Source organism: Melitaea cinxia, chromosome 23 (assembly GCF_905220565.1).
Source record: "Melitaea cinxia chromosome 23, ilMelCinx1.1, whole genome shotgun sequence".
Lineage (NCBI taxonomy): Eukaryota > Metazoa > Arthropoda > Insecta > Lepidoptera > Nymphalidae > Melitaea > Melitaea cinxia.
The window spans coordinates 10,748,242-10,763,369 of NC_059416.1; the positions used below are offsets into that span (position 1 = coordinate 10,748,242).

The 15,128-nt window shown below is 32.6% G+C and overlaps 1 protein-coding gene across 1 annotated transcript; it reads right to left on the reverse strand.

Moving 5' to 3' along the window:
* Nucleotides 1-2,743: 2,743 nt before the first annotated feature.
* On the reverse strand, nt 2,744-11,866 carry LOC123665180 (octopamine receptor beta-3R-like). The gene is made up of 3 exons (XM_045599525.1): nt 10,861-11,866; nt 3,793-3,904; nt 2,744-2,960 (listed from the first exon to the last, which is right to left on the reverse strand). The coding sequence occupies exons 1-3, from the start codon at nt 11,702-11,704 to the stop codon at nt 2,744-2,746; spliced, it is 1,173 nt and encodes a 390-aa protein (XP_045455481.1). The 5' UTR covers nt 11,705-11,866.
* Nucleotides 11,867-15,128: the final 3,262 nt, after the last annotated feature.

Genomic DNA, 15,128 nt, shown 5'->3' on the forward strand with positions numbered 1-15,128 from the left:
TCTGTAGTATAGATATAGTAATTAGAGCTGTCACACATTTAAACCTAGTCTACATATAAAACACAGCACTGATGAAACCGCATGCACATTTCGAAGGTATTTAAAAAGCCTTCAACTTTTGTCATTACACCTTTAGGCATGGAACTGTTTAATTAAATTGTTCCAAGCCCTGTTTGTTAAATTTGTTGTATTTGTATTGTACAATATTTTTTTACTACAGTAACATATAAAGGTAAGTTGAAGAAGAAACTATCACAGCAAGATAGTATTTACAAGTAAAAGTATAAGTGTACAATCAAGAATGAAAGGCGACCATTACAATTTGAATAGAAAAAGTTGTATGGTGAAGTAGGCGACTTGATACGACGCGGTGTAAACCTATGCAATATAATGTGATAATAAACAAAAAAAAACCGAGTATGGCTTAGACCACACGATTGAAGTAAAACTTACGAAACGTAACTCTCTCTCTTTCAATCTTCACTAATTTATATTTCCCTTTCAACTTCCGTTCGCCACGCCCGAACACACTTTTTGTAACGCTCTCGTCACGCACTCACCAGCTTACTTTCCAAGTCAAGCGTGTTTAAACAAGTTTTACTTCAATAATGATTTACGAGACATTCATTAACGTGACGATTAAAACAGTAATATATATTACAGCCACGAGTATTCATTATTATTTGTTGATACCGCGTCACATCGTCTACGTAGGCCACTGGGTAAAACATCGCTTTCTTTAAAACAACAAAAACAAACAAATTTATTGTACTTACTATACAAAGACCAATCAGCCTTATGAAATGAACACATCATCCATCAACAAAATAATTTCTCAGTTTGCTTGTGTGATCGATAGATGTCACTAACAGTTTAGAATTCCAACTATTTTGATTTTGTCCTCTACGTTTCTATTTATATAACATAATTAACTTTTAAATTATTTTAAATTATTTATTGCTTCCAAAGTGGCGTAAAGATACACAGATCCCTATAGTGAGATTAAAAAGAGAGATAGAATGAAAAATATAACGAATACAATTTTTTTTTTCGAAAATAATCTAAAAACGATTTGACGTCACGAGCTTGATTTTTATATGCAATGTTTATATTCAATAAAAAATGACTCCAACTTTTGAAGCGCTTAAAACAAATTCAGGCTGCTTAATATTTTAAACCAAATAGGTTTTAAGTTAATATATATGTTAACTTATGTGTATTTCTAACATATAGAAAATGTTACATTTGCAAAAAAAATGCTAAAATCTTTATAATAGCACATTAAACAAAATTAAAAACGAAATAATAAATAATATGTTATATTCCTCCTTTAACCTATACTAATTACAAATTCTAATCTTATTGCCAAATTACTAACAATCTCAATGAGTGTCTATCTTAAAACTAATGCGAATTATAATTTATACAGAAATATTATTATAATTCATTATAATGGAACAACTTTTTTGAATTTTATCGCGGCTTATTAAGTTCTTTGAATGTCCGAGGTTTCGAATACTTTTCAGCAAACATGGTCAGGGGAAGACTAATAAACTACGATACAATCCGTAAAAGTTGTTTCATTATGATGATTGAAGTTCGCGTAAACATTAGAAAACAATATATTATGATAATTGTTAATAATAACTAACATTTTACAACAATATTATCTAATTACATAGTGTTACAACTAGACTGTCGTTATTGTATAATCGTAATTGAGGCTTCCTAGACACGTTTTTGTTATTGTTATGTTATTAATGAGTCTTCGTCCAGACATTCACATAAGATTATGTTACAAAGTAAATCTGTTAAACTATTACTAAATATATGCTTTGAGTATATGTCTTCTATGTACGTCATAAATAAATGAAAAAAAAGTTAAGTTGTATGACAGTATTTGAGCATTTGATCTTTTTTAAATTTATGTATTCAATGTTCAAGTTCAGTTCAAATGAAGAAATCTTTTCAATAAAATAATAAATAAAATGTCCTGACCGCTATTACTAAATTACATACACAATTTCACTTATTGAATACTAAGAGCTTTTTATCAAATGGGATAACGCACTAAGTATGATGTGTGGAATTCTAAAAAATGTAAAAATAATGATATAAATAATATATAAATTGTACTGTTATAGATATAACAGTAGACGAAACAAAAAAAAAAAAAGAAAAAAAAAACAATTACAATATTTACTTGACATTTTATAATTTTTACACCATCGATAGTTCTGTTTAAAATATAAAAATGTAGTAAAAAAATAAAAAATGTTAAGCTAGCCTCATTTACGTTGTAATTAAGTAAATAACTATTTACAACAAAATGAATATTTATTAAACTGTCTAATAAAATTATTGCTTTTGTTATATTTCTTAATATACATTTTATTTATACATTGTTTTACGCCGAAAGTTTATCTAGGAACAGGAAAGTACAATAAAAACTTTATGAATATCAGCTTTATAGTTTTTCTAGCATGTTCTTCAACTAACACGCCGTTTAAGAAAGTATATAATATATATACTAAAGATTTTAATCTTTTTTAGCTGTCAAAAATTCGTTGTTATTTTATTATGTAACATTTGTTGGATTACGTTGAATATTTCAAAAATGTTTATTTTACTCGTACATACTAATAACATTGCGTAGGAAAATTTATTTATATTAACACAAAAAAGTCCTCACAGAAATTATAAATAACGTTTATACATATAAATTTGAGGACTTATCCTTCTATCACACGTAAGACGCCGTGCCCGTGTCTTTCCAACAGCTGAAGCAGCAAGGCAGAGCGCACATGAGCGTGTTTTTAAACGCATCTCGAAAGTCGCGGTTGAAATACGCGTATATTAGCGGGTTGAGCGCGGAGTTGAAGTAGCCTATCCAGAATAATACCCCAACAACCACTGATGGAGTTTCGCACGGTTCGCCGCACACATTTGTTGTTACGTACCTGTGAAATAGTTTTGTTACTAAATCTTTCGTATTATTTACTATGAATATTTTAATGAAAGCTTTAAACTGAGGTTCGTGTGTAGAATATCTGGCCAAATTGAAGCTAGGGTTTTGATTGTTAAGTTTGATTAATTTATTTTAATAAAAAAAGGATATAAAATAATCGAGAAATCGAAAAAGAAAGAGAGGAAGACCGAGCAAAAGATGGGTCGATGATATCCAAGCTATAGCAGGAAAGGAATGGCATATTGGAGCAAAGAATAGAAATCTGTGGTCACAAATGGAGGAGGCCTTTACCCTATAGAGGGGTTCTCATTTATTCTTTAAGCTATTGATAATTTTAATTTATTGATCAATTTTTTTCAATATTTTCTATTCATATTTCGCAATTATTAATAAACTTAATTACTTATTATATCGTTTATATATTTTTTTTATAAGAATGCAATTTTGAATGTAAATTTTTTAAAATCAATTTTAAAAGCTATAAACATTTTATCGCAATTATGATTTTAATTTAATTTATAGAGATATTTTTTCTTTTAGTAAATTGGCTTAACTTATTATTATAATGAAAGAAATTATATGATAATTTATTTGTCAATGAAAATGTATGCTATATGAAATGAGAAATAAAAAGGCTTATTTATTTATTTATTTATTTATTTTATAAAATAATCGAACATAGTACAAGAATGTCATAAAGTTATTCTTATTAAGATATCATTTCATTTAGATAACAAAAAAAAATGATCATATCAGTTAGTTTAATTTAAAATTATAAATTATTATAAATTTTTTAATATATTAGAATATAAAAATTAACTTACCATAGAAAAAATGGTAGCCAACATAACAAAAACGCGCCGACTATGATGCCCAGAGTGCGCGCAGCCTTATGTTCAGCTCGCCATGACTTGCCCGCTGCACGTAGCGATGCTCCTGTTGGGAATTAGTTTTGAATACTAAATTACTTTTGGTATCTTGATGAATTTGGAAGATAAAGTTTCTCAGAGGAAGTTAAGAACGTAAGTAAGAAGTTTGATCTCATAAAACACGCTAAAACACGCTAACACGATATTTTCAATGAATAGAAGCTTAATATTCAAAAGGTTTCTTGATTGTAATGTTAACAATATGAAGAAAATTACTAATACAATACACTCACGTAAATACACACACACACACACAAATCCATGTATAATCACGTACATATTCAATACATAATAATTTGCGCTTGTGATGTGTCGCTTAATTTGTGATTTTTTTTTACATGCACAACATAAGAACTTCATAAAAATATATCATCATCATCATTATCATCATTCCAGCCTATTGCAGTCCACTGCTGGACATAGGCCTCCACTAATTCGCGCCAAAAATGCGAGAACTCATGTGTGTTGCCCATAGTCACCACGCTGGGTAGGCGGGTTGGTGACCACAGGGCTGGCTTTGTCGCATCGAAGACGCTGCTGCCCGTCTTCGGCCTGTGTGTTTCAAAGCCAGTAGTAGATGGCTATCCCACCATCGGTTGGCTTCTTAAGTTCCAAGGTGTGGTAGTGGAACCTTGGTATCCCTTAGTCGCCTCTTACGACACCCACAGGAAGAGAGGGGGTAGCTATATTCTTTGGCGCCGTAGCCACACAGCACTATAAATAAATACTTATTATATTATAAATATATACTTTTTATTAATTAAGACTGTCAATTTTTAACACAATGATAAAATAGTATCATATATGGAAATACACTGAACGCACTCATGCGTAACTCAATACTAAAATTAAAAAATGCATACGAATAACTGATACAAATACGAGTAAAACGTAATGAACTGTACTGATACAGGGTGTATATGTGTCAGTACAACCTTATGTATATACTCTCTGAGACTAAAACGCACCAAAAGGACAAACTAATACGAATAAAAATATCAACTTGCAGCGGAAATCAAATCAACACCCGTCTCAATCAATCGAACATTACTCTCGAATGTATAAGACGTACACATAAATCTATTTACGATCGAATCTACGTCTCTAATAATTGTACAGATAAAATTGAATCCTAGGAAATGAAACGACTGTATAGTTGTCAAGGCTACACCGTGTTTCAATTTGCATATCGATTAATTCTAGAAAGTTCTACGATATATATTTTACTCTGTAGCAGCTGACACGACAGATGTGATTCTGTCTTTATTTTACATTTTGATTTAGGAACTTTTTGACCGTCAGACTTGAAATTTCAGTCCAATTATACCCTAATCATAATCGACAATTCAAAGATGTATTCTTTTCTTAGTTTTATTTAAATTTCAAACTGTGAATTATCTTGACTGCCTCCCACATTGGGAGTCGCCAACACACGATGAAAAAATTTATACAGGACTTAAATTAAAATTCAATTTTATTGTTACTTCCTTTTTCTTTTCTCCGTTTCGAACACATTCCATCAAAAAGTGTTGGATATCTTTTGCAGCAATAAAAATATTACAGTTAAGGTGGATTTATATTTGACTGTCGTTTCAGTCGTGTCGTGTCATTGCGTGATGGCTAGCGTTATGTTGTGTACTGACGCATCGGAACGATATTTTGAATCGATACAGCCGCAGCTCTAGAAAAGGTCAAACGTTTGAAATGTTCTTCTATGAGTCATCAGATTATGATTCACATTTTGAAGAAGATATTCAATTACAAAGAAGACACAAGAAAGAATTCTGAATTCATCCAACCAATAGACAAATATATTATATTGTTAATGTTTTGTATTATAAATAACATTATATTGTCGTAGAATTTCAATTAAGTCATCCATTTTTAAGAGCCATTATTTTACAATTTACGTAAATAGACAAGCTATGCTGATGCGCCATAACACAACACTGTTCACATTAATCTGACGTGTCGTGATGGCGCCCCCCGCAACCTGCTTATCTGACGCTAATCGGGATCGGTTCTGATGCGACACATCAGAAGCCATCACGACATGACACAACACATACATGTAAACTTTGTCATATAAAATGTATGTTACCGATTCTGTTCTGATGCGACACGACACGACACGTCTGTCAAATATAAATCCGCCTTTAGATGAACAAACGATCCCGTCTTGCAAACTTTCAAATGTTCAAATAATCATTACGTTAGCTGAAATATAGCAATTTGCTTCCCATTTCTCTTGATTTTCAGACTTCAAAAAAAGAATAGGCCTCAATTCGAGTGTATTTTGTTCTATTAGTTATTAACAATAAGCAAGCAAAGTTTTAGAAAACTTTAAAAAAGGTTGTACAAAATCGGCAAAGTTGTTTTAAAGTTATAGCGTGACTTTCGCATATAGTGTATCTTTTTTATACAAATTATTTTTTATAATATTTTGTATATACAGATTATAGTATCTGCCTGTCTATAGTGAATATTATAGTTAATAATAATTGATGGTTCTAGATTCCGAAGTAGGTACTTTTAGAAAATTGGTACGATTTATGGATTTTTATTGCGTCTAAATTTCTGTTTATCAGGCAATATCAGACTTTATAGGCTATAAAAGTGATAGTATCAGTTAAAAAGAAAAATAAAATTTAACGCGAACAAGACTGGAAGGAACATGTATTATTCAATTATATACTTTGAAATCCTTATTATTTGTTGTTATCCTTAATCCTTATTTTATAAATCCTTATTTTTTATGTTTTTATATGTTAAACTCATGTTATGAACCTAAAATTTTGTTAATATTTTTATATAAAGGGTATTTAAAAGTTAATCAAGATTGTATCTTAAATAAATACGCCGATTGGTAGGAGTAGTGTTAAGAGTCCGTTATTAAACTACGTCAGTCGTGCTAAGTAACTAAATATATATATTTAATATAGACAGAAAGTTCGTTTGTTCACTCCAACGCAATAATTGTAAGATCATTTAGATTTTAAATATCATTTACGCACGGCGCTATTGAGTTAAAAATCAGTTTAGCAAAGAATGTAATGGGAATAGGCTATATATCTTCATTTTACAATTTACAGGGTAAAGGCTGATAAGGCTAAATGGGCTATTTTAAAGAACTTAAATCTATATTATTTAAAATATAAAACCGACACTATATAAAATAATTCTATATTTAAGTGCGCACTTAATCCTTCTATCTACCAAAAAAACCAAAAGTTAGAACATGAGATATCTTCTCAACGGGAATTCATATCTTGTATTATAAAATATTTCTCGTCACCAGATCTTCAATTTGCGCCTTTGTTACTTAGTACGAAAGTCGAATTTCCTTTGAATTAGATTTCAAGGGTAAGGCATGAAAAGTTGGAATATCGGTATTCATTTGGTCGGATAGAATCAGTTTGACAGTTTCTGTAATATAAGCGAACCTTCCAAAGTTTGTATTATCGTTATAACTATGCGCGACTTTGGAAAATGATGCTTTCATAAATATAGGATTGTTTGGTTTCTTATGGAAGGACGAAGCATCAAAACGAACTTGAACATATGTTACTAACGATACCAGCTTTCTAACATTATATTGCATGAAATTTTGGCAGCGATGATTCTGGTCATGTTAAACAGTCTGCAGACCATCACGCAAAAATAAAGACGTATCGAGCCTGAAACCCTTTCCAACCCGAGTTTGAGCCTTATAATGCCATATGGTGGAGTGTAACATAAAGTAGTGGGTTGTCTCTTACTATCCCATAGGACAATGGTGAAGCTGTACTAGCTCTCGTACTGGAAATCAAAGAAAGCTACTACGATACTTTTTAAGCGACTTACAAAAAACGAGGAGGGTCGAAATTCGATTGTATTTTTAACCGACTTCCAAAGAAGGAGGAGCTTCTCATTTCATCTGTATTTTTTTTATGTATGTTAACTTTTTACTAGGTTGATCGATTTCGATTATTCCTTTTTTAATCACGAGATTTGATTACTACTTTTTGAGTTATCGCTAATATATTATGTATTACTTGACAATTTTTTATCGACCTACGTTGTATTATATTACATAACTTTTCACTGGGTGTACCAATTTTGATGATTCTTATTTTAATCGAAAGCTGATGCTCTTTTTTGTGGTCCCATTTGAGTAATCTTTGATAACGCGTATTTACTAAACTATTTTTTCGTCTACCTACGTTGTATTACTTGTCGTTTTAATTGAAGTCTGTTTTTTTGTTTGCGAGCAAACATAATTGTCTGTTATTCGCGTATCGTCTCAATCTGACAGAAGGATTTCAACAGTATATGTACGGTGAACGACCGTACATTTGCGCCAACTCGGCATTTTATATTATAATTAAATTTATTAATTTTTTTGTATGTTAAGCAATAAGTTCAGTTCACATATAACCTCGCGGGCGTGTGCACTCGGTAGCAATTTTATCATGTTTTAACTATCATTTATTTTATCAATAAACCTTTTTATATATCATTTCTTCTATCATTTAAAGTTGTGTGGAACACCGTACAGTATAAAAAAACGAAGTATGATGCTTTTGATTTTATTTTAATTGGTTCTGAGGAATCAAAAATTTGGAGAATGAAAGAATATTGTGGACATAACTAATTGATTCTAAAATACTTAATATACGTATAAGAGTACAATTATAATATTTTTTGAAATTTCCATCTTTGTACGGACATTAATGGCTTCATTTAATATACGAGTATTCAAGTTAACTGCATCCATAACGATAACAATCCCCTTAACTATACAGTAACAAATATCAAAGAGATATTTATCTGATGTTTAAAACGTCAGAGTACCAATCTCGTCACAGCCTCTGTTAGGCTTATCTACATTTACAATCTTTCATTACCGAATGAATATGTTTAAATTCGGATACATTTTAACTAGGTAACCAGCGCTATTCAACCTTATAAACTCAAATAGAGTCTGTTTTTTTTATTAACGAGTACTTTGTAGTGTCTCTCGCACATTTCCGATATTGACAGAGTGAGATGGGCCATTGTTAGGGGTGGGGCCAACGTCTTTGTTCTTGTTTTCAAATTGCAAAAGCCCGTTCATATTGAATTTTCCTCAAATTTACTGTAGAGAAAAATAAATTATTTTTATATATAAATAATTTCATAAATAAATACCAATAAAACAATATTGGGTATAAATATATTATGTACATACATACATACTCTAGATTTCTTGTAATCTTAAAAAATATTGTCATCACATCCTTCTGATGAACTTTCTGCAGAGACGTGAATGATAAACTGCTCATCATCACATTACGCTTTTATTTCGATCTTGGTTATCATATGATGACACATGACAATTTTTGGCTATTCACATTAGCTACTCCTTGTTACAAAAGAGTTCGCTTGTTACTACTTCTTCTAGTTGAACTTGTTGTTATTTGGTGCCACGTAGACCTTCACTTAAGCCCAAACAAGCTCAATTGGGTTGAGCTCACAGTGATACGGTGGCAAACGTATGACGCGACGATCTCTGGACTTAGCATCTCGTCTACGACAAACTTTTTAAAGCGATCTTTGTTTTGCTTAACTAAATCTAAAAAATAGGAAGTTTAACATTGATACGTCACAAGTAATATTTTTCGACTGTACATGGTGTTTTGTCAAGTTTCCAATAATAATACAATGAATTATATAAAACAGTAACTGAATTCTAATCGAATTTAAGTATAACGTCTCGGAAATAATTTTTTAATACTGGCGTCCATATCCTAGTGGTAGTCACAGGTTTTATTAGATTTAAAATATACCAATCCTCCTCCTATAAATAAATACAAAAAGTAATAAAAATGTTATGTATAATATTGTTTTCAATTAAGTAAACTGTTTACCTTGTATACTTGATATTATTGTCTGAGCAATTTCATTATGTGATCTATAACAATCAGAATCTTCAAATAATTTAAACGAATTGTATATAATTTACTAACCACTCTGGTGTAGTGGCGCGAGTAGTCGCCACAAACACCAACGGTTTGCAGGTTCGACGCCCGCCTGGGATGGATATTTGTTTTTGTACATATATTTCTTTACGGTATGGATGTCTGTCCTTGTAAGTGTACCCCACCGTGCCTTGGAGAGCACGTTAAGGCGTCTGTCCCGGTTGTTATCATAAACCTGATAATGATCGCTACTTATAGTAGGGAACATATCCGCACTGGAGCAACGTGGTGGATTAAGCTCCAACCCTTCTCCTACACGGAGAAAGAATCCTATGCCCAACACTAGGATATTAACTACAGGAAACATATCCTACATGACTGATGCATAAACCAAATATCATCTGCTTCAATTACTAAAACATATGCAACACGTCACTGAGTCAACTGAGTGTGTATGTAACTACAGCGTTTATGTGAATTGAACTCTGCTGATTATGTGGAGCAATAATAATGCAGTCAAAATTTTCGGTACTCGTTTGTTAAAAAAAGGATTATAAAATCATCTATCGTAAGTAAAATTAAGAACAAAAAAAAATCTTTCTTCTCATTTTTATTAAAGAAGTGTTAATAAATATTTTAATCTGTGGAAATATTTTAAGGGTAAATTGTTTAAAAGGGTTTTTATGATTTAAATGAAATGAAATGAAAAGTCGCTTTTATTTACGATTGTACACTTTTTGCTTATAAAATGGCTTAGGTTAAGTTGCTTACGGGAAGAAATTTATATATTTTATGATGAATAATTATTAAAATCAAAAATGTGTGTGATCGACGACATGAGAGGATAAAGTCTGTGTATTTAGTAAGACATTTGCATTAATGTAATAACGTTACGTCAATGTTTATTATTATTGTATTATTATCAACTTTTAAAATAATTTTACTTTTGTAAATGGTAATTTAAAAATAGCACCCATGCTTCGCTTCGAATCTCAATAACAATAATAAATGAATATATAATTACCTTGAGAATTTAGTTCTGTTGCTGCCTTTGCGTATTCTCTCGTTGCCACCGCTGATGTACAGCTAGGTCTCCACCCAGGAGGTGGCTGACCACTTGAGGACCTCTTGTTAGAACCCCCAGAACAGTACCCCGAACTTGCTGTATCGCAGCTAATGTTTACTGACTTCCTTGGACTAGCTTCCTTACTTGGACAAATATCTCCTAAAGCCATTACAACTTCTCCTCCGAATTCCGTTTCCTCTGGACCTACTTCCGTGAAAGTACTGTAGTTTGGACTTATATCCGAAGGTCTTCTGTCTGGATGCAGGTAGTGTGAATGATGTGCACTGTGTGACGTATGTTTCATATGGACAGAATTGAGCAAAATATTTGATGAAGTCCGCGTCAAGGCCTCCCTTTGCCTGATAGCTTCTCTAAAAATCTTACAATACATCGAAATCATGACTAGACTTGGTATCCAAAAAGAAACACTCGATGATATTAGCGCGTAGACCATATTTGTTTTGAATATGCATACGTCTGGATGTTCTTTTCGTAATTGGCGATGTTGTTCTGTTGTATACCATCCCATGAATATGGGAACAAAACTGATGAAAGCTGGCCACAGCCAGACGTTTGCGAGCATGAAGCATACTGTTCTATGCGTCATTGTTACTGGATATTCTAGAGGTCGAACGATAGCGTAATACCTGTCGACGGATATGCAACATAAGTGGAGTATGGATGCGCTTGAGAAATACACGTCCAGAGAATTAAATATATCACAGACAAGAGGCCCAAAGAGCCAGGTATCAGTTAGTTCAGCACTAGCGTTGAATGTCATTGCGCATAATGCAACTAACATATCTGCGACCGCAAGGCTGACGACGTAGTAATTTGTGATGACACGAAGCTTGCGATGACGGTGAACAGATATGATGACAAGCGCATTCCCGAAGAGCGCTCCAAGGATGATTGTGATGAAGACGAGCCCCTTGAGTACGAGGGATATAGTGTGCCAGGTTTCGGGCGCGGCAGGTGGCAGCGTTGAGTGGAGCTCGTGAAGTAACGCCGGCTCCGTGCCGCGCCCGCGTGAGTCTACCTCCCCTCGTAGAGCGCCATCTGTTGACAAGGAGATTATTTAGGAACATTTTTAAAATGTATGGAGATAGTAAGAAAATTTGTTTCACCAGTTGATAAGATCAAAACGAAGGCAGAAATAAATTTCCAATTAGAACTACATTTTTGTCTAATGCATGCATGGTAATATTTAACATGTTTAAGGCATATTAAATGTATTGCTTTATATAATAAGTCCCGACGCATTTGATGAAGCGTTGGCGCAACGATCACAGTATGTGCTCTGGTGGCGGCTAGTTCGATCCTCGAACATGGCATACATTTGTATAGAACATACAGATAGTATAAATTGTCCAGGCTTTTGTATTTGTCTGTATTTCCGGATCCTCGACAGAAGAGTACAACCTATTAGGAATCGTTGATTGTAAAATATATATTCATTAACAATTATAATAATGTTTCTGACAAAAGAGGCCATCAATGCATAAAGTTTTAATAACTAAAATTAATATCTTTTATACAATTAGGTCGGCAAACAAGCGTACGGCTCACCATCGCAGGCGCGTTGCCGACCCTATCCTCAGCCCCCCCCCCCCAGGAGCTCTGGTCACCTTACTCACCAACAGGAACACAATACTGCTTGAAAATAGTATTATTTAGCTGTGGTATTTTGTAAGGTTGAGGGCACTACCCCACCACCAGTCCCAGTCGGGCTCCTCCATATTTTGTGCAGGAAATTTGCAGCTGTGCCTTACCTCAGTTAAAAATAGACTGTACCCACTAATATACAAAGTTTTATAAAAGGGCATACAAATAATAAGATACTTATAAAAGGGCTCACAAAGGAAACTCAAATTTCAAATGTAGGAAAAGTTTTAATGAGGGACCCAGGATCTAAACATTCATTAGAATTATTTTGAGTTTACGTGTAAAAAATGTTTCGTCAACACTGATGTTTTTTGAACTCTTTAAGGCGCACTTTTATTTGTGCTATGATTTTGATAAAATTCTTACACGGGTACCTTAAAGAGGTGATATCAATATAAGAAAAAGATAAAAGTAATAAATCCACCCACAGTCTTTTTAGAAATGTGGTGGTCGATATTTTAACCAGCGCCGTAACGGGTATTACAAATGTATGAGATTAGGTTTATTTATTATTTATATTAATATTATAAAGAGGTAAGATCTATTTATAGTTTGCATTGAATAGGCTCCGAAACAACTGTACCGATAAAAAAAAAAAAAACTGTTGGAAAGCTACACTATCCGCGGGTGACATGGGCTATATTATATATTCAAAAAAATTAGAAAAATAAATATTTAGAATTTTTTTTAAATACTCGTGTGAAGTCGGGGCGGGATGCTAGTAACATGTGAAACTATGAAATACCTACAAATAACTATAATATTGTTATTTTTTATGAAACTCTTTAAAGCAAGGTTTATTTATACAATCTTAAATCTTAAAGGAAAGACTTTTCCTGTGAAAACCAGTTCCGCTCCTTGTCTGGAAATACATGGTGACTATTTTGGTGAGATTCGAGAGTAATTCATATTCATCACTCTCCAAGTTTATGGGACTAAGTTTAAATAGTGTGTAAATACATAAGGTGAAATCAAAGTGGATGATTACAGAGAAATGAGAAGACACTACATCGATTTCTAGCTCCTACAATGATCGGATGCCGGAACCTCATCGTCTAAGTCTGAAATAGGTAGATTAAGCTATAAGAAATGCCATTTCTTTTTGTAATAGCATTCAAAGCAGTTAATAGCGTTCGCGTTTTTTTCTCCTCGAATTCTGGACAATACTCGTCAAATAAGATAAGTTAGTTAAAACAAATGAATTGTTTTAATTAAATTATACAAAAATTATTAAACATTTTTAAAATATAACTAATGACGACCGATGGCAGGATAACCATCCGACTGCTGGCTTTGAAATTCACAGGCTGAAGACAGGCAGCAACGTCTTCGTTGCGACAGAGCCAGCCCTGCGGTCACCAGCCCGCCTGCCCAGTGTGGTGACTATGGGCAAAACATATCAGTTCACGCATTTTAGATGAGTTTGTTCTGAATTAATACGTATTTAAGAAGGCGGTCAATAAATCGATAATCTATACGATAATTTTGTTCGCTCGCAAACGAAGGCAACCGACTTCAATAACATCGACAAGTAATACAACATAAGTAGACGGAAAAAAAACGAACGCACTAGTCGTCACTACGGTTTTCGAGGGCTTCCCTCGATTTCTCCGGGATTTCATCAGCATCAGATCCTAACTTTCTTATCATGGTACCACACTTGGAATATTCCCTTTCCAACAAAAAAAGAATTATCAAAATCGGTTCATAAACGACGAAGCTATCCCCGAACATACATAAAAAACTCCCCTTTTTTGAAGTCGGTTAAAATTGTTAATTTCGTTGATTTAACTTTTAATGTTATTCACAGAGTCGAACCAATATTGAACATATCGATCAAAGTTGCGGACTTGAATACAAATTCTCAACGCTGCATTTTAAATGTAAAATTTCTTAGATCATTCGTCTCAATTTTCACGATAAAGAAAAACATCTAGAGAAAACTGTATGACTACGAATAAATTTTCTCTGAACCGAACTGAACCGTTCGACAGAAAAGAATCGGTTTTTTGATACAGGGACAAGACTTGAGCTATTGATCAACAAAATTTATTTATATCGGGACCATTTAGAAATTAATCTTTCCACTAGAAAATATTTTTAAATGTTTTAAGAATTTGTCAACATGTCGCCCAGAATTCGAAATTAGACCATAATTAAAAACTTAACTACATTTGACTACAGACTTTGACAATCAACAAAAGAGTATATATAATATGCGTGTGTGTGTGTGTGTGTCAAATACATGTTAGTGTGTGTAATGTTTTTTTTTTAATTGATTTAATATATTTTTATGCATATTTTTAAAAAGAATTTTAGCATTCTGCGCTCCTTTCTTATATAAACTATAAGTGTACGAAATTTCATATTCCTCCGTCCGCACAATTTTCATAACAAGGGGTACAAAGTTTTTACTTCACGTATTAATATATAGATGTTCTTGTATTTTGACATGTCGACAAAATTACTTAACTATATTAAAATTATTTTGTTCGAGTTCCTGAGTCACATTATTAAAAATAGAAAGCAAATAGGAATGGAATAGAATGTCTAGTTATTAG

Coding starts and splice junctions, on each gene's coding strand:
- LOC123665180 (XM_045599525.1), bottom strand. CDS start 11,704: ATGTTAGTTGCATTATGCGCAATGACATTCAACGCTAGTGCTGAACTA. Junction 3,905..10,860: donor AACAGAACTAAATTCTCAAG/GTAATTATATAT, acceptor AATTCCCAACAG/GAGCATCGCTACGTGCAGCG. Junction 2,961..3,792: donor TGGCTACCATTTTTTCTATG/GTAAGTTAATTT, acceptor ACTATTTCACAG/GTACGTAACAACAAATGTGT.